Source organism: Emys orbicularis, chromosome 10 (genome assembly GCF_028017835.1).
Source record: "Emys orbicularis isolate rEmyOrb1 chromosome 10, rEmyOrb1.hap1, whole genome shotgun sequence".
In the NCBI taxonomy this organism is placed as follows: domain Eukaryota; kingdom Metazoa; phylum Chordata; order Testudines; family Emydidae; genus Emys; species Emys orbicularis.
In genome coordinates this window covers 25,962,830-25,984,453 of record NC_088692.1, presented here as the reverse complement: position 1 = coordinate 25,984,453, position 21,624 = coordinate 25,962,830, and the positions used below count along the sequence as shown (strand labels likewise).

General features: G+C 40.8%; 1 protein-coding gene across 1 annotated transcript in view; it reads right to left on the bottom strand.

The window, feature by feature from the left end:
* The window catches only part of USP7 (ubiquitin specific peptidase 7), a 102,236-nt gene that overhangs the window by 21,822 nt on the left and 58,790 nt on the right, over positions 1-21,624 (bottom strand). The window contains exons 8-16 of the mRNA XM_065412796.1: positions 18,604-18,658; positions 17,326-17,406; positions 17,150-17,240; positions 13,207-13,289; positions 11,816-11,925; positions 10,561-10,717; positions 9,062-9,206; positions 8,291-8,421; positions 2,376-2,510 (exon numbers count right to left, since the gene is read on the bottom strand). Of these exons, the coding sequence (XP_065268868.1) occupies positions 2,376-2,510; positions 8,291-8,421; positions 9,062-9,206; positions 10,561-10,717; positions 11,816-11,925; positions 13,207-13,289; positions 17,150-17,240; positions 17,326-17,406; positions 18,604-18,658 (988 nt within the window). The remainder of the gene's footprint in view (positions 1-2,375; positions 2,511-8,290; positions 8,422-9,061; positions 9,207-10,560; positions 10,718-11,815; positions 11,926-13,206; positions 13,290-17,149; positions 17,241-17,325; positions 17,407-18,603; positions 18,659-21,624) is intronic.

Sequence of the window (21,624 nt, the reverse complement as noted above, 5' to 3'; positions counted from 1 at the left end):
GTGATGCCCATGGATGGCCATGCCAAGATGGTGGTGGTGGGGCCATCTGAGGATATCCTTGAGGCTCTGCAAATATTGGGCACCGTAAGGAGCCTTTGAGGAGTACTGAGATGCCACCTCCTCAGGTTCACTGTCCAAGCTCTCACTGGAAAGCAGGGGAGCATGGTGTAGAGAAATCTCTGTATTAACTATCTCTATAAATCTTTATGATGTTGCATTGTGTTATTTTGTATTAAGTATCTTTCTTTATGACATTTTGTATTAAGTATCTTTATGACATTGCATCTTGCATGATGTTATTTTGTATTTCATATGACTTGGCATTGTGCCTCTCTATTTTCATACAACTTTGTATTAGATCCCTATATAGAAAATTGGTAGAAAACTTTGTATCAAATGTTATAGCCCCTAAGGATAGTATAGTTAAAGTAAAAGCCTTTTTGCTAGAAGTAGAATAAGATCTTCCCTCCACTCTGTAATCAATTGCCCTATTGACTGAACGAGGTGTGAATGAGTGAGGCTTGGAAGACACCCACCTCCAGACAGCTACAACAGTTGCAGAGGGAATGAGAGCCAGAGCAAAGGACAATACAACTTGTCAAGTGGGCCCCACAAAGAAGAGCAGACATATTGACGGCCTCAGGGATTAGAAGCAAGCACCTTCTTTAGAAAACACCCTCTTTGAGCAGCATTGGGACAACACCCAGAAAAAAGCAGCACAAAGACCAACGGACACAGACCAATGGACACAGACCCAGATTTTGAATCTGGTCTAGATTTGCATAAGAGGGAAGCTGCTATAAATATGAGGTGTCTTGCAGGAGGACCCCGGGTCTCGTCTTGTCACCATCGGAGCATCGATCCGGATCGGCAGAAGCCCGGCTCCACCCCTCCCCCATCTAACTCACCTGGCCAGTGCAGTTAAGGGGAGCAACTAGTTGGTAACAACAGCAAGACGGAGTGTGTTTGTATGTGTGTGTGTGTGAATGCATGACTGTGATATATATCTCATATGCATATTGTAGAGTATTAATTAATACCTGTATTACTAATAAATGTGGCGTTTTGCCTTAATCCCCCTGAAAAGATCCTGTATAGTACTTTGAGTACAACATTTTGGTGGAGAATTGCGAAAGGGGTACAACAATGGCAGAGCAGTGGGGAAGAATCCCGTGCCAAGCCAACTCGGTGCGGAGGTCCTGGCACTGAGAAGAGGAGACCCCGATGCGTGGAGTGCAGGAATTCCAGTGGTGTTGTCCGACTCAGTGCTGTTGGCAGTACTGTGGGGGATGGGGGTCTTGCCCATACCGTTTGCTCTGGTGTCAGATGAGGTGTCAAGGTCGGTACCGATGAGGAATCGTGTACTGATGTTTTCTTAGAGGAGTGCTTACTCCTGCCTTTGTCCATTGGTGCCGTTGACTTGGTGCCTGTGCCCATTGGCTGTAGGCTTGTCAACAGTATCTGCCACTGAGGACTTCCATGAGCACCGGACCGAGAAAGTCTCTGTGCTGGTGGTACTGAGGATATCGAGTGTGCCGGAGAACGTTTACGGCTACGTTGGGGCTCACTGCGGGGACTTCTGCTCTCTTTTTGATGATTTGCGAGAGGGGTCAGCGCCTTGTTTCTTTGACTCACAGCCTTTAGATGTTAAGGGCTATGGGGAAGACTCACGTCTGAAAGGTGACTCGTGGCACGGGTATGGAGAGGGTCGAAGAGCCGCCTCCATGAAGATAATCTTCTGCCTGAATTCTCTACCCTTACGAGACCTGGGGCTGAGCTATTCGCAAAGACCACACTTTTATTCAATGTGGCCTTCCACGAGGCAGCAAATGCACTGGGCGTGCTTTTCTGCGATAGGGATTGCCTCTTTGCAAGAGAAGCACTTCTTGAAGCCCAGGGATCTGGGCATACCCTGTAGGGGCAAGGTCCCCAATGAGGAGAGAAGCGGGAAAATAAAATAGGTTTTTTTTGTTTGTTCTTTTTTAAGGGGAAAAATAAGGAGAAAGAAAAAAAAAAAACTACAACTAGAACTACAACTAAGAACTAGGAAGCTAACTAACTACAGAAAAGCAAATAGCTCCGTTTCTAGCCAGGGGCGGTAGAGAAGGAACTGATGGGGGTTAGCCTGAGTGTGCCAACTAGCCTCATGGAGCAGCATGAGAAGAGACAGACAGTGCATGTGCAGGCCTAACGGATACTGCTACCGAAGTCCTAAAAACAGAGCACAGGGACGCAAGCACACCTACAGTGGAGCACCCACAGGGACACTACTAAAAGAAGCAGTCACATATACCAAGAGAATTCAAAGATTATAAAGTGATCAAAATGTATTAAAAACATGTATAGTTAGATACTGTACTACAGAAAAAACTTACCATTGTTTGAGACAGGTTTTGAACAAATTCTGCAAGTGTGGAGTTTTTTAATACTTTGAACACAGTATATTTCACTTTTTCTTCATCATACATATCATTGCCTTGGTGGCCACAGAACTGGTCCTCTGTCACTATCTGAAATTGAACATTTTATAAACATTACTTATATATAGTTTACAGCTGAAGAATCAAAAACACTGTTGATGTAAGCTTTGCCTCTGAATTTAATTGATTTATTGGTTAGTGTCAATGTTTACACTTAAATCATTTTGTGTTAATAAGTTTTCGAATATATAAGTTATTAATGAAATTTCAGACAAACTATGCTACTCAAAACCATGTTTAAAAATTCACAAATACACCAAACGTTCTGACAAAATACAGCACGAAGCCATTAGCATTTAGGCCCAAATCTTGCAAACACTTACGCACATTAATAATTTTAGCATTAGAGAAGTGCCCCTGCATTCAAAAGGAATAGTCACTAATGTGTTTCCCGGAATGGTGCCTTAGTTTCCAGGAATGGGGCCTAAAATATTATGGACCAGTTTCTGATCAATATACCAATTCTGCAGGGGAGTACAGGAACCACACACCCAGGAGATCTTGCCACTGTGGAAAAGCCCTGGTTTAAGTATAATTTCATTTTGGTGTAGGGCCAGCACTGCCTCTACTAGCAGTACATAATGGGGTTGACGGAGGGAGTGAGTAGGTGCTCTGCCTATTTTGTGCTGCTGGATGGCTCCATAGGAAGCCATAGCAGTACAGTATATCAAACAGCAGCCACAGGGCTTATTCTAGGTAACACTGGGGACTGCTCTGGTCTCTGGCCATCTAAAAATGTGAGAGATGCAAAGGTAACATAGTTCTCCTCCACTCCTACATGGTGAACTCGGCTCAGCTGCAGTCCAGAATTGGGGGCTATAACTAGCTATATTCCAATTTCAGAAAATAATTTATGGGAGATCACCTGAGCTACCCTAACACTGCACTGTAAGAGTCTAGCCCTTTTCCTCTAATATAATAATTTAATCCTCTCTAAAAAGCCACGAAAAGTTATATTCTTGTATAAGTACAATAAACAGTGGACCAACAGAGATGCCCATGAATATACTGTTATTTCCCCCTGAGGAGTACTATTAATTTTATCAGGACTCAAGGTGACATTTGCAGGTGTAAGAAATGGTAACTTACTGTAACTGTGGTGCTTTGCGATGACACACAGACGTGTATTCCACTTAGATGTGCGTGCACACAATGCACCGGAGCTGGAGAATTTTGCCTATCAGTACCTGTAGGGAAGTGGCACTCACACCTACTGGCCATAGCACCTCCCAGGGCTACATGAGGCAGCACTGCCACGACCCTTCTCAGTTTCTTCGCACCGGACGCCCAGACACTAGACTCTGATGCAGAGGGGACGGAAGCTGGGTCATGGAATTCACGTCTGCATCATATCTTGAAGAACCACAATCACAGTAAGTAATCGTTTCTTCTTCTTCAAGTAGATGCAACTATAAATTCCACTTAGGTGATTCTCAAGCAGTACCCATCCCAGGACACGGGGCTTGGAGTCTACCCAAACAAGGATTGCAGGGCCACCTTACAAAAACTTGCATCCACCCTGGGAGATGCAATAATGGTGTAATGGTTCGTAAACACATATATGGACAACCACAGAGCAGCCCTGCAAATAGGCAATATTGAGACATCACTGAGGAAACACCTTTAACTATGGCTGTGTTCTCACAGAATGAGCTCGCATCTGCTGAGGAGGCGTAGCTGAACCTTTTTCATATGCAGTCTTTGTTTTACATTTAGAGGTAGTCTGTGAAGAGACTGCTTGACCCTTCATCGGATCTGCATACGAGACAGGTGAGGCGAAGCACAAAACGGTTTAGTCCTGTCCAGATAGAAGGCTAGACGTCATTTGACATCTAATGTATGGAGAGGCTGCTCCTCAGGAGATGAATGCAGCTTAGGAAACACCACAGGTAAATACCTGGTTCAAATGAAACTGAGAGACCACTTTAGACAAAAATTTTGGGTGTGGTCATAAAGTCACTTTGTTCTTATCAGAATTGTGCATAAGGAGGTTCCGCCATCAGAACCTGCAACTCTCACACTCTTCTTGTGGACGTTATCGTTACCAGGAACACAGTTTTCTGACACAAAAGCGGAAAAGAACAAGACGCCAGAGGCTCAAATGAGGGTCCCATTAAAGCTGCTAGGACTGCGTTAAGGTCCCATAGAGAAACCAGCTCTCAGACCAGATGGAGACGAAGAACCCCTTTTAAGAATCTTGCTACCATAGTATTGGAGAAAATTGATCTTCCCTGAATGGGGGAGGGGGTGTGTGTGAAATGCCGATATTGCTGCCAGATGCACTTCCAATGAGCTACACAAGTCCTGACAACTGAAGGTACAGCAGGCACTCCAAGATGTCATGGATAGAAACCAGCATCAGTTGAATTCTGAGGGCCAGTGATCACACTGAAAACTACTTCCATTTAGCTGAATAGGCCATTCTGAGATAAGGCTTTCTACAGTTGAGTAGAACCTGTTGAATAGCTGCCAAAAACTGTTCTTCCTCCTCATTTAGCTGCAAAGCATCCATGCTGGGAGATGAGCATGGGATGCAATGTGTGACTGATTCTCTGTGAGTAGGTCAGAATGGAGAGGAAGGAATAAGGGAGACTGAACTGACAGCATGAGGTCAGAGACCCAGCACTGCCTTGGCCATGCTGGGGCAATGAGAATGAGCTTGGCGTGATCCGCTTTCAGCTTAAGGATGATATGTGGGATGATCAAGATCTGGGGAAATGTATACAGGAGAGCTGATCGCTAGCTGACATGGAAAGTGTTGGAAAGGGAGCCTGGACTGAGGCCCCCTTGAGAGCAGAAAGGTGACATTTCCCATTGTCCCTTGTAGTAAGCAGGTCAATCGTCAGAATGCTCCAAGCTGCGAAGATGACCTGGAGGACACTTGTCTTCAGAGTCCACTCGTGACTCAGGGAAAAATTCCTGCTGAGATGGTCCGCAAGATGATTCTGGACCCCAATCAAGTGGTCGACTCTCCTCAATGAAGAACTGCCGCAAACTGATTGCTTCTTGGCAAAGTGCCATGTAGAGTGGTCCCCTTGCTTGTTCAAATAATACGTCATGGTAGCATTTTCAGTAAGTATGTGAACCACTGAGCCCGACACAGTCCAGAAAAGCACGACATGCACTGCACATGGCCCATCGCTCCAGCACGTTGATATGCTGTGAGGACTCCTGCTCCGACCACGTATCTTGAACTTTCAGTGACCCCAGGTGTGCTCCCCAACTCATCAAGGAGGTGTCAGTGACAATAGCCCTGGCTGGCAAAGGCTGGACAAAGGGAACACCTTAGCATATGTTCTCTAGATGCATCTACCACTGCAAGGAGTCCAGGACCTGTTGAGGAAGATGAAACAATCTATACGGGGTGAAGAGCTGGACAGTAAAACATCCTGAGCCAAGTGTAGAGGTAGCGAAGGTGCAACCTTGAGAAGTGGGCCACTTGTTTGCAAGCGGGTGGATATGTGGCCCAAAAGCCTCAGGCACACCTGAACTGTCATGGAAGTCAGACTTCAGACTGAGGCAAAAGGTAGTAAATCGCCTGAAAAGCCTGAAAAGCTCTCAAACTTTTAGAGTCTACTAGGGCCCCAATGAACTTTATTTTCAAAGTGGGAACCAAAGTTGACTTCCCAGTGTTTGGGATGAGACCCAGATGATCGAGCAAGAACAGCATAATGTCGACGTGAGCAAGAATTTCCTTTCTGAACCTGCCCCTCAGTAACCAGTCATCCAGATACTGGAAGATGTGGATTCCTTTCTTCCTGAGATATGCCGTCACAACCACACATTTAGTAAAAACACAAGGGGCAGAACAGAAGCCGAATGGAAGCGCCATATACTGAACATGAAAGTAGGCGTTGGGAAGGTCGAGATCAGCAAACCAGTCTCTCTGAGACAATGTTGGGAGAATAGCCGATAGAGTGACCTTTTGGAACCTCATGTATCTGATATATTTGTTGACGCCACAAAGGTAGAAAATGGATCTTATCCCTCTCTTGGATTTGGGCAGCAGAAAGTACCAGGAACAGAAGTCGTGACCACAGTGTTCCGGAAGAATCTCCTCTGCTGCTCCCCTACCCAGTAGAGAGCAAACCTGCTCGTGGAGCAGCATCTTGTGAGAGAGATCCCTGAAGAAGGATAGGGCTGGAGAGTCGGGGGGAGGGATGGAGAGGAAATGGATGAAATAGCCTGATCTGACAGTGTCCCAGATGTCAGTGGTGATCAAGCCCCAAGCATCGTGAAAGCGGGCCACCCAGCCCCCCAAACGGAGGGAATGAGGAGAAAGGAGCAAAAACTGGAACACTGCTCTGGACCAAGGAGTCAAAATGGGTGCTTGGAGGGTGACAGGGAAGGGCATCTGAACTGACCAAACTCCGGGCCCAAATGCCTCCTCCTCATGTATGGGGATCATTGTTGGGGATCACTCCCCTACATGACAGACAATGTTTAAACCCTGGTGAGGGTATCATCAGGGAAATACTTAAACTACAGCTAACTAACACTAAAGCTAACTAACTCTATATTAGGGTACTAATTAACTATATAGAACTAGAAAAGTCACTAAAATAGAAGGATTTTGAGGTGAAAACCACACTGGGCTCCGACTACAGCCATGGGCGATAAGAGGGAACTGGGGGGGGGGGGGAAAGGGGGGCACCTCATATAACTGGGGAGGGGCTATGGCCACGAGTGCTGCCCCTCTACGGGTTACTGATAGGCAAAATTATCTGGCTCCAGTGTGCTGGACGTGCACATGCCCAAATAGAATACATAACCGCATCTACTCAAAGAAGAACTGTTTGTTGGATCAAGCCCTAAGCTGGTGGTTCACACCAAACAATAAGTAACTTAAACAACTAGAGAACCCAAAGTTTGATTTGGGTGGTTTAACACTAGAAACACAAATCAGACATCAAGAATTATAACAGGCGTTCTCAAAGTGGGAGTTGGGACCCCTGAGGGGGTCGCGAGGTTATTACATGGGGAGTCGTGAGCTGTCAGCCTCCACCCCAAACCCCTCTTTGCCTCCAGCATTTATAATGGTGTTAAATATATAAAAAAGTGTTTTTAATTTATAAGGGGGTCGCACTCAGAGGCTCGCTATGTGAAAGGGGTCACCAGTACAAAAGTTTGAGAACCACTGAATTATAACATTCAAAAACCAGTCGGAGAACACTTCAACCTCCCTGGTCACTCAATTACAGACTTAAAAGTGGCAATTCAACAACAAAAAACTTCAAAAACAGACTCCGAAAAACTGCAGAATTGGAATTAATTTGCAAACTGGACACCATTAAATTAGGCTTGAATAAAGACTGGGAATGGATGGGTCATTACACAAAGTAAAAACTATTTCCCCATGCAAATTTTTCCTCTACTGTTACTCACACCTTCTTGTCAACTGTTGGAAATGGGCCATCCTGATTATCACTACTAAAGCTTTTTTTTCCTCCTGCTGATAATAGCCCACCTTAATTGATTAGTCCCATTAGAGTTGGTATGGCAACACCCATTTTTTCATGTTCTCTGTGTATATACATCTTCCTACTGTATTTTCCACTGCATGCATCTGATGAAGCGGGTTTTAGCCCACGAAAGCTAATGCTCAAATAAATTTGTTAGTCTCTAAGGTGCCACAAGTACTCCTCATTCTTTTTGCTGAATTAAAGAAGATGCAAATGTAAGCAGAACCTGGGCAAGACCACCATTTCTAGCATATCCGTTTTCTAGAATTCTGACTACTATTAAGTCAATATTCTTATCTTCAAATTTCAAAGCAGAAGTTGGTTTTAAGTTACTGTTTGAAAGCTGACCTGCACTTGCATGTAGAGGTGAGCTTCCTGCCTCTCCTTCCTCTTTTGAGCTTCTATTCTCTTTTCTTCTTGTAGCCGTTCTACTAATTGTTGAGGAATATCATGGTCTGTGACAGGTTGCAAAACTTCACCTAAAAAGAAAGTGGGTTTGTGATGTCATTTTACAATAATTTATATCTAACAGGGCTTTCATACACACTCATGACTATTCTTGGGGCAACAATTTCTGATGATAAGCTAAGGAAAGCTTTTACATCTTTAAAACCACTGTTTATCTGATATAGCATCATTACATTCTGGCACAGGATGAACTTTCTAATCTAGGCTAGACTACACCATTTTCATGATTTATATCTTACCCTTATGAAGGATTCAATTAAATGTCAGATTTTTAGGATAATACATTTTTACTGTCACTCAAATTTATACATATCAAGCCTGATCTAGGTTCAGTTACATTAAAATAATGGTAATCCATTTCTACTGTTCAAAATACAATCAAGGCTATTACACAATTACTGTGAAGAGAAAGTGAAGTATTGTAGTGTACACTTATGACACCACTATGTCAGCTAAAGACATTTTTGATTTTGAATAAAGACTGGTCAAACACTAACATTTTCCAAGGTTAACTGCAGCTTTCTGAAGCTCCATCATATGGTGAAAGATGACAACAATTTAAGATTCAAAGATAACCACAGACCTCTGCATTTCAATATCTGGGTTTAATCAACATTCACACAAAAAAAAGATACACAAATATATACATACTTAATTTTGATTCCCTGATGTAAACCAACATGTAAGCATTAGTACAGTGCCGAACGGATAAGTCGTCATCATGACCTCCATAATTGTGTTCAATTGCTTCTTCCTTTGTACATCTCGATACAACATCATCATCAAATTTACACCACTGGGGGGAAAAGTGAATTATTTAAAGATACAAAAAAAGTATTCTTGACTCAAATTAACTCACACCTTAACTGACTTAAATTACATGCAAGAAATGGGAACTCTTTTTTTTTTTTTTTTTTTTGCTCTTTGAGGTGACTGAAATATAAAACTTTTTCTCCAAGCAACAGAATAATTTTTTAAAAAATATCCCACTGGTTCAACGTAAGTTGTGCAACCTTCTATTTTTACAAAAATTAAAGAGGGCCTTAAATTTCTGACGCTTTATTAATTAAATATTTGAGCCTGTTTTATGAAAAACAGCAATCTTTAGCCAAACTATTCAAATTATTATTTCCTTAACAGAATCTGATCTGTTATCCAAATATATTTCATTACTACCATGAAGTTCAGATAGCTGATGCTGATTTATTGTTGTAGAATGATATATAAAGCAAGTGGTGCACGAAAGTATCCAACTACTACTTGTAAATTTTAAACATACTGTGGCAAATACGAAATAAAACATCCCAAAACTTCATCCTTATCTGTAAACTATCTGTTGTGAAAATTAAAGGGGAAATATGAAAAACAAATTTACATTGAATCTTGGCTTTCTCCTCTTAAATATAAACAATTAACTGCTCAAAAACATTTTATGGTGCACATAATGCAAATATCTCAAAGAAAGATGTACCTGACCGATAAACTTCCAGTTATATTTAGTCATCAGAATGGCCTATCTCATAATAAAAGGAGAACATCAGAGGGAAACAGAGTGTTGAATCAGAGATGTTAGAAACACTTCCCTAACTTTTTCCTGGATTTAAATATATGTATTACAGACAGTAAAGACATAAGACATGCTGGGCAGCCTCCTTCTGCACACACTAATTTCTTCTTTTGGAGCCCTAGTATGTATGTGTGTGACTGGAAGGATTTCCCTAGCTAATTATTTGGCCACAAGCAAACCAACAGCAGGCAAGCATGAGCCTGCTCCTCCTTAAGTGGGCGAGAGACCCCTAATGCCTCTAACTGTCAGTACCTTCACTAAAACAAAAAAAGATGAAGATTTTTTGTACAACTTAAGTTTCCCTAAGTCTGTGGGACTAGAAGCTGAGTGAGAGAGGAACAGTTTAATAAACTCTGTTGAGAACAAGCATTGTATTGGAGAAAATGAACTTAGTTTCAAAGACAAGTATTCTAGTATCCCCACTCCTGGAAACCAAAAGGTTCCTAGGGCAACTCTAATCAGCAATAGGAATCTTAATTGCAGGTTTCTGAGTTGCTCCATGACAGAAGCTTCAATGGCCTCAAAAGACAGAATAAGACACCCTCTACAAACAAAATAGTTTGGTTGCTTTTTCAATACTTACTTTGCCATCCCCTTTAGGATTTAAGTAAACAACATAATGTCCGCCATGGTTATCTCCACTATGTACTAGTACTGCATGAAGGATGTAATTTGCAGCATCTTTAGGGTCTGTTTTTTGTAAAAATTCATCAAGTGGCAACTGCTCAGGAAATTCAAACCTAATTTTAAAAAAAGTTAGGTATTTTTACTTGTAGTTAAGAGAATAATACTCTTATGCTGAAACGTATTTACACTTATAAACTTCACTAAAGAAAGTTACAATACATAACTGAACAAGTCAAATTACAACATCCTTTTTATCTGAGATTAACTGCAACGACTGGGTAAAGCAGCATATTTTACATTGTTAATATGGGATATAAATAATCTTTGTATACACAAGGGACCAAATTCTGCTCTCAGTTACAAAGCAGTGTAAATTCAGAATAACTCAGCTGAAGTCAAGAAGTTACTCTGGATTTACCACAATGTTAAACGAGAACAGAATCTAGCTCAAAAACCCATTCCTTGCAGGTGCTGCAAGACTGCAACTGCTAAATGAGGCACCTTTTGACTGGAACGCTATTGTTATTTTGCATCAGACCACACTACACAACATTCTCCAATTATTGTAACGTATGGATTTCCTCAATTTCCTTTTTTGCTGGAAAATAGTAAATTAATTTGCAAACAGAACTGAAGTGTCCAGAACTCATTTCATAGAGGTGTACCTGGCTGGTACAAAATCCACATAAAAGAAAGTACAGGTTTTTTCAAACTGCACATCTACTTGTGTTATGAATGTCCTGAAATAGAGCGTGTGTGTGGTGGAGCCAAAAGAAAAAGTGACATGAGTAGGGGAGACCCAGTAATTCTGTTTATTCGTGCAGCAGGAATTTGGTATGTATTAAAAACAGTGGCTTACTACACTATTGCAACTTCTCTTATTTTTGTGATACCCAAATGATGTAAACAAGGTTCTATATAAAATTGCATCATTTAAAAAAACTAAACAACTTGTTAATTATTTCATATCCCAGTAAATGGTTAACAATGGATATTTAATAAACAGCTGAATCTGTCAATCAGAACACTAAAAATTCATAAGTCAACAATGCACATTATCAGAACTATTTCTTGGGAGCTTTCTTCAGCATATGTCTTCATGTACCTCTCCCTGCTGGTGTCAACTGAAAACCCAAAAGCCAGACTTTGGGCAAAATAGTTTCCATATCGTATTTCAACAAGTTCAAACTTTATCATGGCAAAAGAGTTACCTATCATTTATCTTGATGTTTTGGTCAGTTTGAGGGTCATACATAAATCTCATGAGCTGAAGATGTAACACTGGTGGCAATGTTAGGAACTTCACACCTTTCTCTGCCTCCTGTATGTTTGAAAAGAATGCAAGTTCAGACTCTAAGTTTGTCTTCTTAAACTACTCAAAGAAAATCATTTTTACCCATAAACTGCATTTCTCAGATTAGTTTGTACTACATGAGCTTTCATCTACACCACACAATAGACAGATAGGGGCAACAAGGATGTTTCATAACTTTTTGGTACTTTGGTACCCTCTTGAGCTTCCCAGCTGCTACTGCAGTAGCACTTAGAACAAAATAGTTAATTATTTAAAAGAAGAGCAATAAGTAAGGCAAATGCATCATAACATCACAATGAACTACTAAGAATAAATGAACAAGTAAGTTGTCAATGAATAAAAAAAAATGTATATAGATGCAATATAGCACCAGTGAAACTTCTACGTTCAAGAAGGTTGATCCAGCTAGTGCTGGAAGATTGCTGAGTGAAAGGTCCTCCCATTATAGCTAGCTTTTCTTTTTATTTCTTGCTATTGCAGTCTTGGGAGAACTCAGGTAAAACTTGTGACTTCAGAGAGGCCTTACTAAACAGGGAAGATAGAAGAGTCAAGATGCACATCATACAGTGGATCGCCAAAGACACTGTTTTCAGACTACCAAACATAACAAGAGGGCAGTGAACAAGCCAGACATTGCTAGGCTGCAACACCTTACCACAAGAAGAGCATTTACATATTTTTTGTTTTTCCAATTTATTTTTAACTATTATTGACAAGAGTTATGCTTGTTGTAAAAAATATCAGCTTAACCAAACCAGTTTTAGACAAGGACTTCTGCTTTTCACACTGTGGTAGGCAAAGTGAAACTGAAAAGCCAGAGAGAGATGGACTGGTGTAAAGAGATGAATGGCAAAAAAATATTCTGCAACTTCAGTTGGTGCCTCTTCCTGTTTGTGGGTGGCATATAGATACACATGCAAATGAAGACTAACTTTACTAAAGTAGTTGAATGGATTGTCACCTTGAAATCAAATATCAGTTGAAAAATAGAATCTAAATTTAAATGCAAGTTATAATTTCTTCTTTGGTAAAAAAAATGATAATTTATAACAAAATCATAGGGAAAAGCAAATTGCATTGCTGAAGTCTTCATTTCAAAGTAACTTAACAAGAATTAACAAAATATACACAAGCTTGCTTAGAAGGAAGCCACCACAACCAGTTAATGCAAGTTTGCATGAATTTCAGAACACTTTTGATCAAGGTAGTTCAACAGCTAGCTCTCATTGGAAATCCTTTATCAAGGATCTGGAAAGAAAACTTGGTACTTCCTCTTGAATTTTATACCTGCAAGCCATGTTCTCCTGCATCGTATTTGTTATCACCATCCAGCTGTTCTACTGCAACATAATCAATGAAGGACTCAAATACTAAGTAAGAAGCAGAAGGAAAAAAACAGAAGTTTACTAAAACAATGTGCAGACTCAATGCAAAAACATTAAAAAGAGCAAAATAATTTGCAAAACTTACTCAAGTCTAATTGAAGATTTCTGTCTTTGTAGAGTGAAAAAATGTTATATTGCTTAAGAATTTCAAACAACAGATTGAGACTTATTTGGAATTAGAGGGGACAAATATAGATTTTAAAATGTATTTTAAAATGACAGATTTAAAAATCAGGTCATTAAATGGTCTACCAGCTTTCTACATTCACCTTGTGAGTGACACACAGTTACTTACCTGTTCTGTAACTGTTGTTCTTCGAGATGGGGTGCAGATGTGTATTCCACTCAGGTGTGCACATACCTAGTGCACTGAAGCCAGAGAATTCTACTCAGCAGTACCCATCAGGGTGGTGCTCGCATCCTCTGTTGCTTGTAGCCCATCCTATGACTATATAAAGGCAGCACCACCTCAACCCACCCCTTCAGTTCCTTTGCCCTGGAATCTAGGACTAGAGACTCAAAAGCACAGGGGATGGAAGGTAGGTCATGGAATACATGCCTACACCCACATCTCAACAGTTACAGCACAGATAAGTAACAGTCTTTTCTTCTTTGAGTGGTTGCTGACATGTATTCCGCTAAGGTAACTCACAAGCAGTACCGGTAGGAGCTGGGGCTTGGAGTTTATTTAAAGACTGCAGAACTGACTTCTCAAAGTTTGCATTTGATCTAGATACCAAGGTAACAGCATAATGTTTGGTAAAAATACGTACAGAAGACTGGGTAGTAGCCCTACAAATGTCAAATATTGAAACATCACTAAGAAATGCAATCAATGTTGCTCACTTTGGCTCTCACTGAATGAGTCCTAATTCCTGTGGGGGTGTGGTCTGAGCTACTCCATAAGCTGTGGAAATGCAGGAAGTTATCCACCTGGAAACAGCCTGCCCAAAGATTGGCTGACCTTTGATCTCACCCTCATAAAATACAAAAAGTCGAGATAATGAACAAAACGTTTTGGTCCTTTCCAGATAGAATGCAAGGCACCATCGGACACTTAACATATGAAGACACTGTTCTTCTGCATTTGAGTGCAGCTTAGGAAAGAATACAGGTAAGAAAATAACCTAGTTAAAGTCAAACTGTAAAACGACTTTAGACAAAACCTTTGGATGTGATCTCAAGGAAACTGTGTCTTTGAGGAACTGTGTATACGGCAGCCCTACCATTAAGGCCTGCATTTTGCTGACTCTTCTTGTAGATTTTATAGTAACAAGAAAGTCTGTTTTTGGGAAAAGAGAGACAACGGACAAGTTGCTAGCGGCTCAAATAGAGGACACACAAGGACAGCCAGTACACTACTGAAGTCCAACAATGGGACCATTTCCTTCACAGGTGGACTATACCTTTCAGAAATTTCACTACCATGGAGTCTGAGAAAACTGACTTCCCTGGGATTGGAAGATGGAACGCCAAGATCACCACAAAATGAACCCTCAACAAGCTAAGAGCCAGACCCGAAGATTCAAATGCAACAAGTAATCCAAAATGTCCTGAACACAAGCTAACATTGGTTGAATTCCCTTACCAAAAACTACTTCCACCTGGCCAAATATATAGTCCTAGTAGATGGTTTTCTACTATTAAGTCAGACACTCCAAACTGCTTCTGAATATTGCCCTTCCTCCTCAACTTACATGTACCATCCATGCCGTGAAGTATAGATCTCTCAGCACCAGATATGCAACCTGGCTGTGGTGTCCAGTCAATAGTTCGGGAAGGAGAGGAAGAGATCTATGAGGTTGAACCGACAGACTCAGAAGGTTGGAGAACCAACACTGTCTTGGCCAAGTCAGTGGAATAAGAATCAGTTTAGCATGGTCCAACTTCAGTTTGAGGACAACCTGAGAGATTAGAGGAATGGGGGGGAAAGGCGTACATCAGGGCCACTCCTCAATTCAATTGGAAGGCATCAGTTAAAGACCCTGGGCTGAGTCCTGCTCGAGAACAAAACTGATGGCATTTTTTTGTTATCCTTTGTTGCACAGATTGACCGATGGGATATCCCATTCCCTGAAGATGGACCTCACAAGATTGCTCTTCAGAGACCACTTGCGGTTCTCAGAGAAAGTTCAGCTGAGATGATCAGCCAACTGGTTTTAAGAACCTGATAAGCGTGTGGCTGGGGACATATCATCCTGGATGCAAAAGTGCCAAAACTTTATTGCTCCTTGACAAAGCTGATTGAGGCAGACTCCTGTTTGTTCACATATTACATTATGGTGGTATCATTGATAAGTATGTGACTGTTTGCCAGCCGCAAGACGAGCTGGCTGGTTAAAGTTGGAACCAGAGGGCATTCTCTTGTGAGACTTGCGTCTTCTCTTAGAGAAGTCCAGTTGCTTTGTAGAATAAGAAGGTTGTCTGAAATACTGTTGGGAGTACCAATGGAACTGCTGTTGTTGTTGCTGATCCCCATAACAGCAACTTTTAATTGCCGGGGTATAAACCCTTAAGAACTATAACATGGTCCTGGCATCCTTAAAAGAATGTAATGCCTCATCTGTCTTTTCAGAAAACAAAGACCATCGATCAAACAAACATCTGTGATCTATTGCATGTCTGGAGCAATGTCAGAGTTCTGTATCCAAGGAACCCTTCACAGCTGAGGCCATAATCTTAGATGAGTTGTCTGCCACATTGAGTGCTGACTGTAGCAACGTCTTAGACACTATGAGGCCCTCTGCCAGGAAAGACTGTGAGAAGGGACTGATGGGGGTTGGGGCAGTGTCACCCTTACATAAACCATAGGAATGGTTATGAGGTCCAGAGGGCTCAAGCACCTCCCCAATGGGTACTGTTAAGCAACATTCTCTAGCTTTGGGGTGTGCGTGCACATGAGTGGAATACATGTCTGGAACCCCTTGAACCGTCTGCTTGGTTTACTGAAGTCTTAGGTGGCTCTATATTTCTTGCCTTCATGCCAATGACTTGCTCATGTAATTAACAATTAGCAACTGCTACACTGCTTGACTCAGTTAGCTGCTCTCTTGGTTTTTATTAACATCTCCATTTGTATGTAAAAATGGTCTGAGTTACTCAAAAATTCATCTGCTCCAGTTGATCATGCCTATACTACTCCTGGGGGAATTCTGCACATGTGCACAGAATTCATGTATCCTGCAGATTTCTGTGGCCTGTGCTCCCCCTGCCATGCTGGAGCCTCTGCATTTATTTGTTGACAAATTTTTAAATATTGTGCATAGAATTTTTTATTTTATGGCACAGAATTTTTATTTTTTTGGAGCAGAATGCCCTCAGGAGTACTATACTTAAATCATAATCCATGTGACATTATTACTATTGCAGAAGCAACTAATTCAGGGTATTACAAAATATTACGACATCAGAAGAGGAGTTAGTAGGAAAAATAGATGAACTCTTAAAATACAAGATGATCCTAACAAGAAATGAGGGGAAAGGAAAAAAGAAAAAATGGCCAATGCAAGCAGAATCTCTCTAAATCAGGGGTTCTCAAACTGGGGGTCATGACCCCACAGGAGGTCGCAAGGTTATTACATATGGGGGAGGAGGGGTGTCACCCTCAGAGGCTTGCTGTGTGACAGAGGTCACCAGTACAAAAGTTTGAGAACCACTGCTCTAAATAGAAAAATCTGTGAGGTATCTTCATGCTAAGACACCTACTTATGAAATCAAAGGCCTTATTTTCCAAGGTGATAAGCCCTTGCAAATCCATTTGAAGTCAATGAGGTAGGTGGGTGCTAAGCATCTCTGAAAATCAGCCCCAAAATTTAATTTGTGCATACAGAATACATATCACTTACTATTTTTCTTTCCCTTTATACTTAGCTGGATGTCATAATAATCCTCTATTCGTTCAGACCGATAGTCTACGTGTTTGCATTGAATGTAAGACTGCAAACAAAAATAAAGATAGGATTTCAATATGTACAAACAACAGAATTAATTTTAAAAATTTGTTAACTGACTAAATACATACCACCATCTTTCCTCTGAATAATTTAGGGATAGTGCCCTCTACACACGTGCCTTTCATTTTATTTTCCACATTATCAAGCAACTGAAAGAAATTAGATTTGCACTGTTATACAGCCTGAACTACCTTTTTCTGAATTTGTTTACTTTAAGTATATAAATTTAATTTAATTTAATAATGAAACTTTGGGGACTTCACTTTTTCTTGTGCTACTCATTAGTCACTTCTCCTTTCTATTAATCCTTTAAGTTCTCCTTTCCCCCCAAATCCTTTCAGGGCTATCCCCATGCCATTCCCCCTTAGATTTGAAGAACTTTGCAAAAGTCTGTGATGCACTAGAACAGCAGGATAAAATCCACAAGCAGAGTACCTTCAGACTCTTCCTGGAAGGTGGAAAATGGCTATATCACCTGCAATGCATGTAATCTCCAACTGCTTATGGAATAGAAATGGATCTTCCTTCTCAGTAAACAAAAACAGAACAAAACAAAAAAGAGCAGGTGGCATAATGAGGCTACCATAAAGGTGACCTGCAAAATATTTTTTTTTAAATTGGGCTTGTGCCTTTTAGAAGTATCAGGAATGTAACATCTGGACTTCCCTGGTTTTGTTAGAGGACCACTGTGAACACTTTTCATTTAATTGAAGGAGCAAAGATGCTGAATCTTTTAACAGATTTCTATTCACAATGTTAGTCACTAAAGTTGTATAGCTTTTCCCAAATGTAAACATAAAACAGTTTTAAATAGACCACAAGTACCTTTCCCCTCATAAGTAAACTAATTTGCTTAGCTCTTGTGTTGTCACCATTTAACTATTTCTGCGGTCAGAGTCTTTCAACCCAGAAAGAACCTGAATTTCTAATTTAAAAGAAGGGGAGAGAGAAACTATTCAAAAAAAGCACCCAATTCTCTCCCACCATCTTTATTCATCAAAGAAACAAGGGCACAAATCCAGTAATTATTTTCCTTTCCAAGCCACCTTTAAATGGCATTTCTCCAATGTGACCTTACAAGGAGAGTCAGCACATTTGAAAAGTCTTCTATATTTTGTTTCTAAACTTTGCTTTCCCTTACAAATTGTGTGTCCCTATCCCCCCGGTCCATAAATATAAAGGGCCACATAAAGCTCATGCTATATTTAGAAAGGAAGATACCATGTAAAATGGAACTCTCTAAGCCTTGGTTTACTCTAATCTAAGGAATCAATTTCACTATTAATGGGAATTTAGGCAACACCATGTGTATATGCAGATATCAATAAGAGATGCTGGAAACTTACCACTCGACATAATTCCTGAACATCATGTTGCATGAAACTGTCTAAAGTTTCCCACCTTTATAAGACAAACAAGTAATAACATCACTATATTATAAAAGTGCAGAAATCCAGCATTTAAAAATAATATTCTGATAATTCAATTTTAGAATAAGAGTTTAAATAAACGGTCAGATAAAGGAAGATCTGAAACTGGCATCCTGTATAATTCTACTTTCAAAACCAGATAGACCTGAAAAATGCTGCCCTTTTGTTACAAAAATATTCCATCGGGTGTCCCACTCAAGTGCCTTCTACAAAGGTAAACATCTGCTGTTCCGGTCTTAAAATTACCAGTGCTCTTGGCACTTAATATCTACATCTTATTCTACTTTCTCTTGTTTTAAGATTGGTGAGGGTCTGGACATAAGAGGATATTTGCAAAAAATGTACTGACAGTTTATTTTTTCTCTGAAAAGAAGTCGCTTTTAGAGATCCTTTGTCAGACTGCACATCTAGACATATATCAAAGGACAGACATTAAGACTGGGATTTTGAAAGTACACTGTATTGGCCTAACTCTGCTCCCATTGACATCAAACATAAAACAGATGGAAGCAGAGTTAAGTCAAAACTGTGCACTTTTGAAAATCCACCTTAAAATATCACAACTTCTTTATTAGTTTTACTTTAAAGTAGAGGTAACATGAAACAACTTCAGAATTGTTTTAATAATTTCAGAATAAGATACCAACGTATACTTCTATACCCCTCTACCTGAAAATCTCAAAGAACTTTACAAAGATTAATTTAAAGATGAAGTTAACTGAGACACAAAGAGGTTAAGTGACTTGCCCAAGGCCATATGGGAAATATGTGGCATACTTAAGACCTGAAAACAGATTTCTTGCCTCTCTGTTCTGGGCTTTAGCCACTAGTCAAATTAAAGACAAATGAAATAGAGAAGGATTAATTACATCTCTATAAATATCTGATTACTGTGTAACATTAAAATGAATAATGCAACACAAGTAGATGTTCCAAATTAGGAACTAATGGGCAGTACTGGCTTCTCAGGTCAAAGACAACACTTGCTACAGTGGAAAGTCAAATCTAGATTCTGCAGAATTACCACACCGCACCTTAAAGTGGGAGGCGAGAGAGGGGCACTGTCCAGCTTGCTGGGGGAGAGGGAATAGTATCTTATGGACAGGAGGGGCAGTGAGGCTCAGAAGTTGCTGCAAAAAGGGGGAATGGGGTCAGCGAGGCTGACTCATTCCTAGGAACCCCCCAAGAAGGTCAATAGGGAAAAGTGAGTGGCTCTAAGACATGCTTTGCCTGTCCCCAAATATTTCAGAGTCCCCTCTTCTCCAAGTGCCCACACTGGAGCAGAGAGCTTCTAGACTTCAGAAGTGGAGGGCTCGCTAACAAGTGCTCTCCATTCAGAACTCCCTTTGAACTCGGTGGAAATCTACTACAAAGTCACAGTTGGCATAACAAGCAAAAATTCCCTCTATTACATTGCCTTAAAGAGGAATGTTATAATGCCATACTAAACTTCATTGACCTTATAAGAAAGAAGCAAACCAAAGCTAATAGCTAGTGTCAGACACAAAATGAGCCATATCTAAGTGCTTATGTTGCAGCCAACATCACAGTATTTGAGAGCCCAAGTCTGTTACCAGAAGCAATGACCTTCCACATGGTAATTTTGCATACTTAACCCCTGCACCTCAGTAGCAGTGGCAGATTAATGCACAGGTCTACAGGGCCCATGCCAATTTGGGGGCCTCCCGCAGGAGTCTGGGTAGAAGGGGGGAGGGGGGCCCACTGGAACCGTGGCCCTACCCCGTGCTCCTGGTCTTCCCCCCAGGGCCCTGCCCCTCTGCTCCCTCCCCCGGCCAGGCCAGAAGCTGGAGCTGGGCTGTGGTAAGAGCCACCCAAGGAGCCTGGGGCTGCTGTGGGAAGCCCTCGACCCTTTACCTGCCCTGGGCAGAGGGCCAGAACAGCCCCCGGCCCATGTCCCTATCCCCAGCATTTTGATCTATGTCACGAGAAACCGTGTGGTCAGGGACCGCAGTTTCCTTCAGTAATGTTGTAAGTGGTGAAAATGTGCTGTGGGCTGCCATCAGAGATGCAATTATAAAACCTGAAAAAGATCATACTTGAATATCTGAACCTATTTTAAAAGCCACAGTTGCTTCTATTTGAATGGGCAATCTAGAAAGCAATAAAGCAAGAAACTAGTTGGCTAATACAATGCAACACAAGGAAAATGAATCTCAATTTCTTTATACCATAACTATAAATTTGGTCCCAACACACTGAAAGAAGCCATAATTGTGACGTAAATGCACAAGCACAAAGCAGCAGACTAAAAGGTTTCTGTTGGATCTTGACCTCTAACTTTCATGTGTAGACAAATCCCTAATCTGGAATAAGACAGGGTATGAATTTAAAGAAGATTATCTATTTCTGATCAACTCCATTTGTGGATGCTCTTATTCTGGAATAAATGTGCCTAATTGTGAATTATTTTAATTCACTACCAAAGTGGATTTAGGGTAGATATATTTAGGATAATCTCAGATTTAAATTTATAAATTTGTCAGACCATATTACAACATGGTACTAGACTAAAAAGATAAAGAAACTGGATACTGAGGGGGACAAAATCAAGCAGAAGGAACTAGAAAGGGGTGGATACAAATAAGGTAATTTGTATGATGTGGCACATCTACTCGGTGCTGCAGATACATATTTCATGTTTTAAGTCACTAAACAGGATATAGTGAGACGTGACAAAAATGGGATGTTGGTACTGCACTTGTGTTCTGTACATGTGAAAAACCTTATCTTGGTCACAAATAAGTTCTACAATGGTCATCAATGCAGAGTCACTAAAGGTTATAGAAAGGCAAATTATTATTTCTTTTGATAGTATATAAATTTGATAAAAAGGGTACCTGTCCACGGCCCAAGACGCCATTTACAAGTTTAAGTACACCTCTACCCCGATATAACGCGACCTGATACAACACGAAT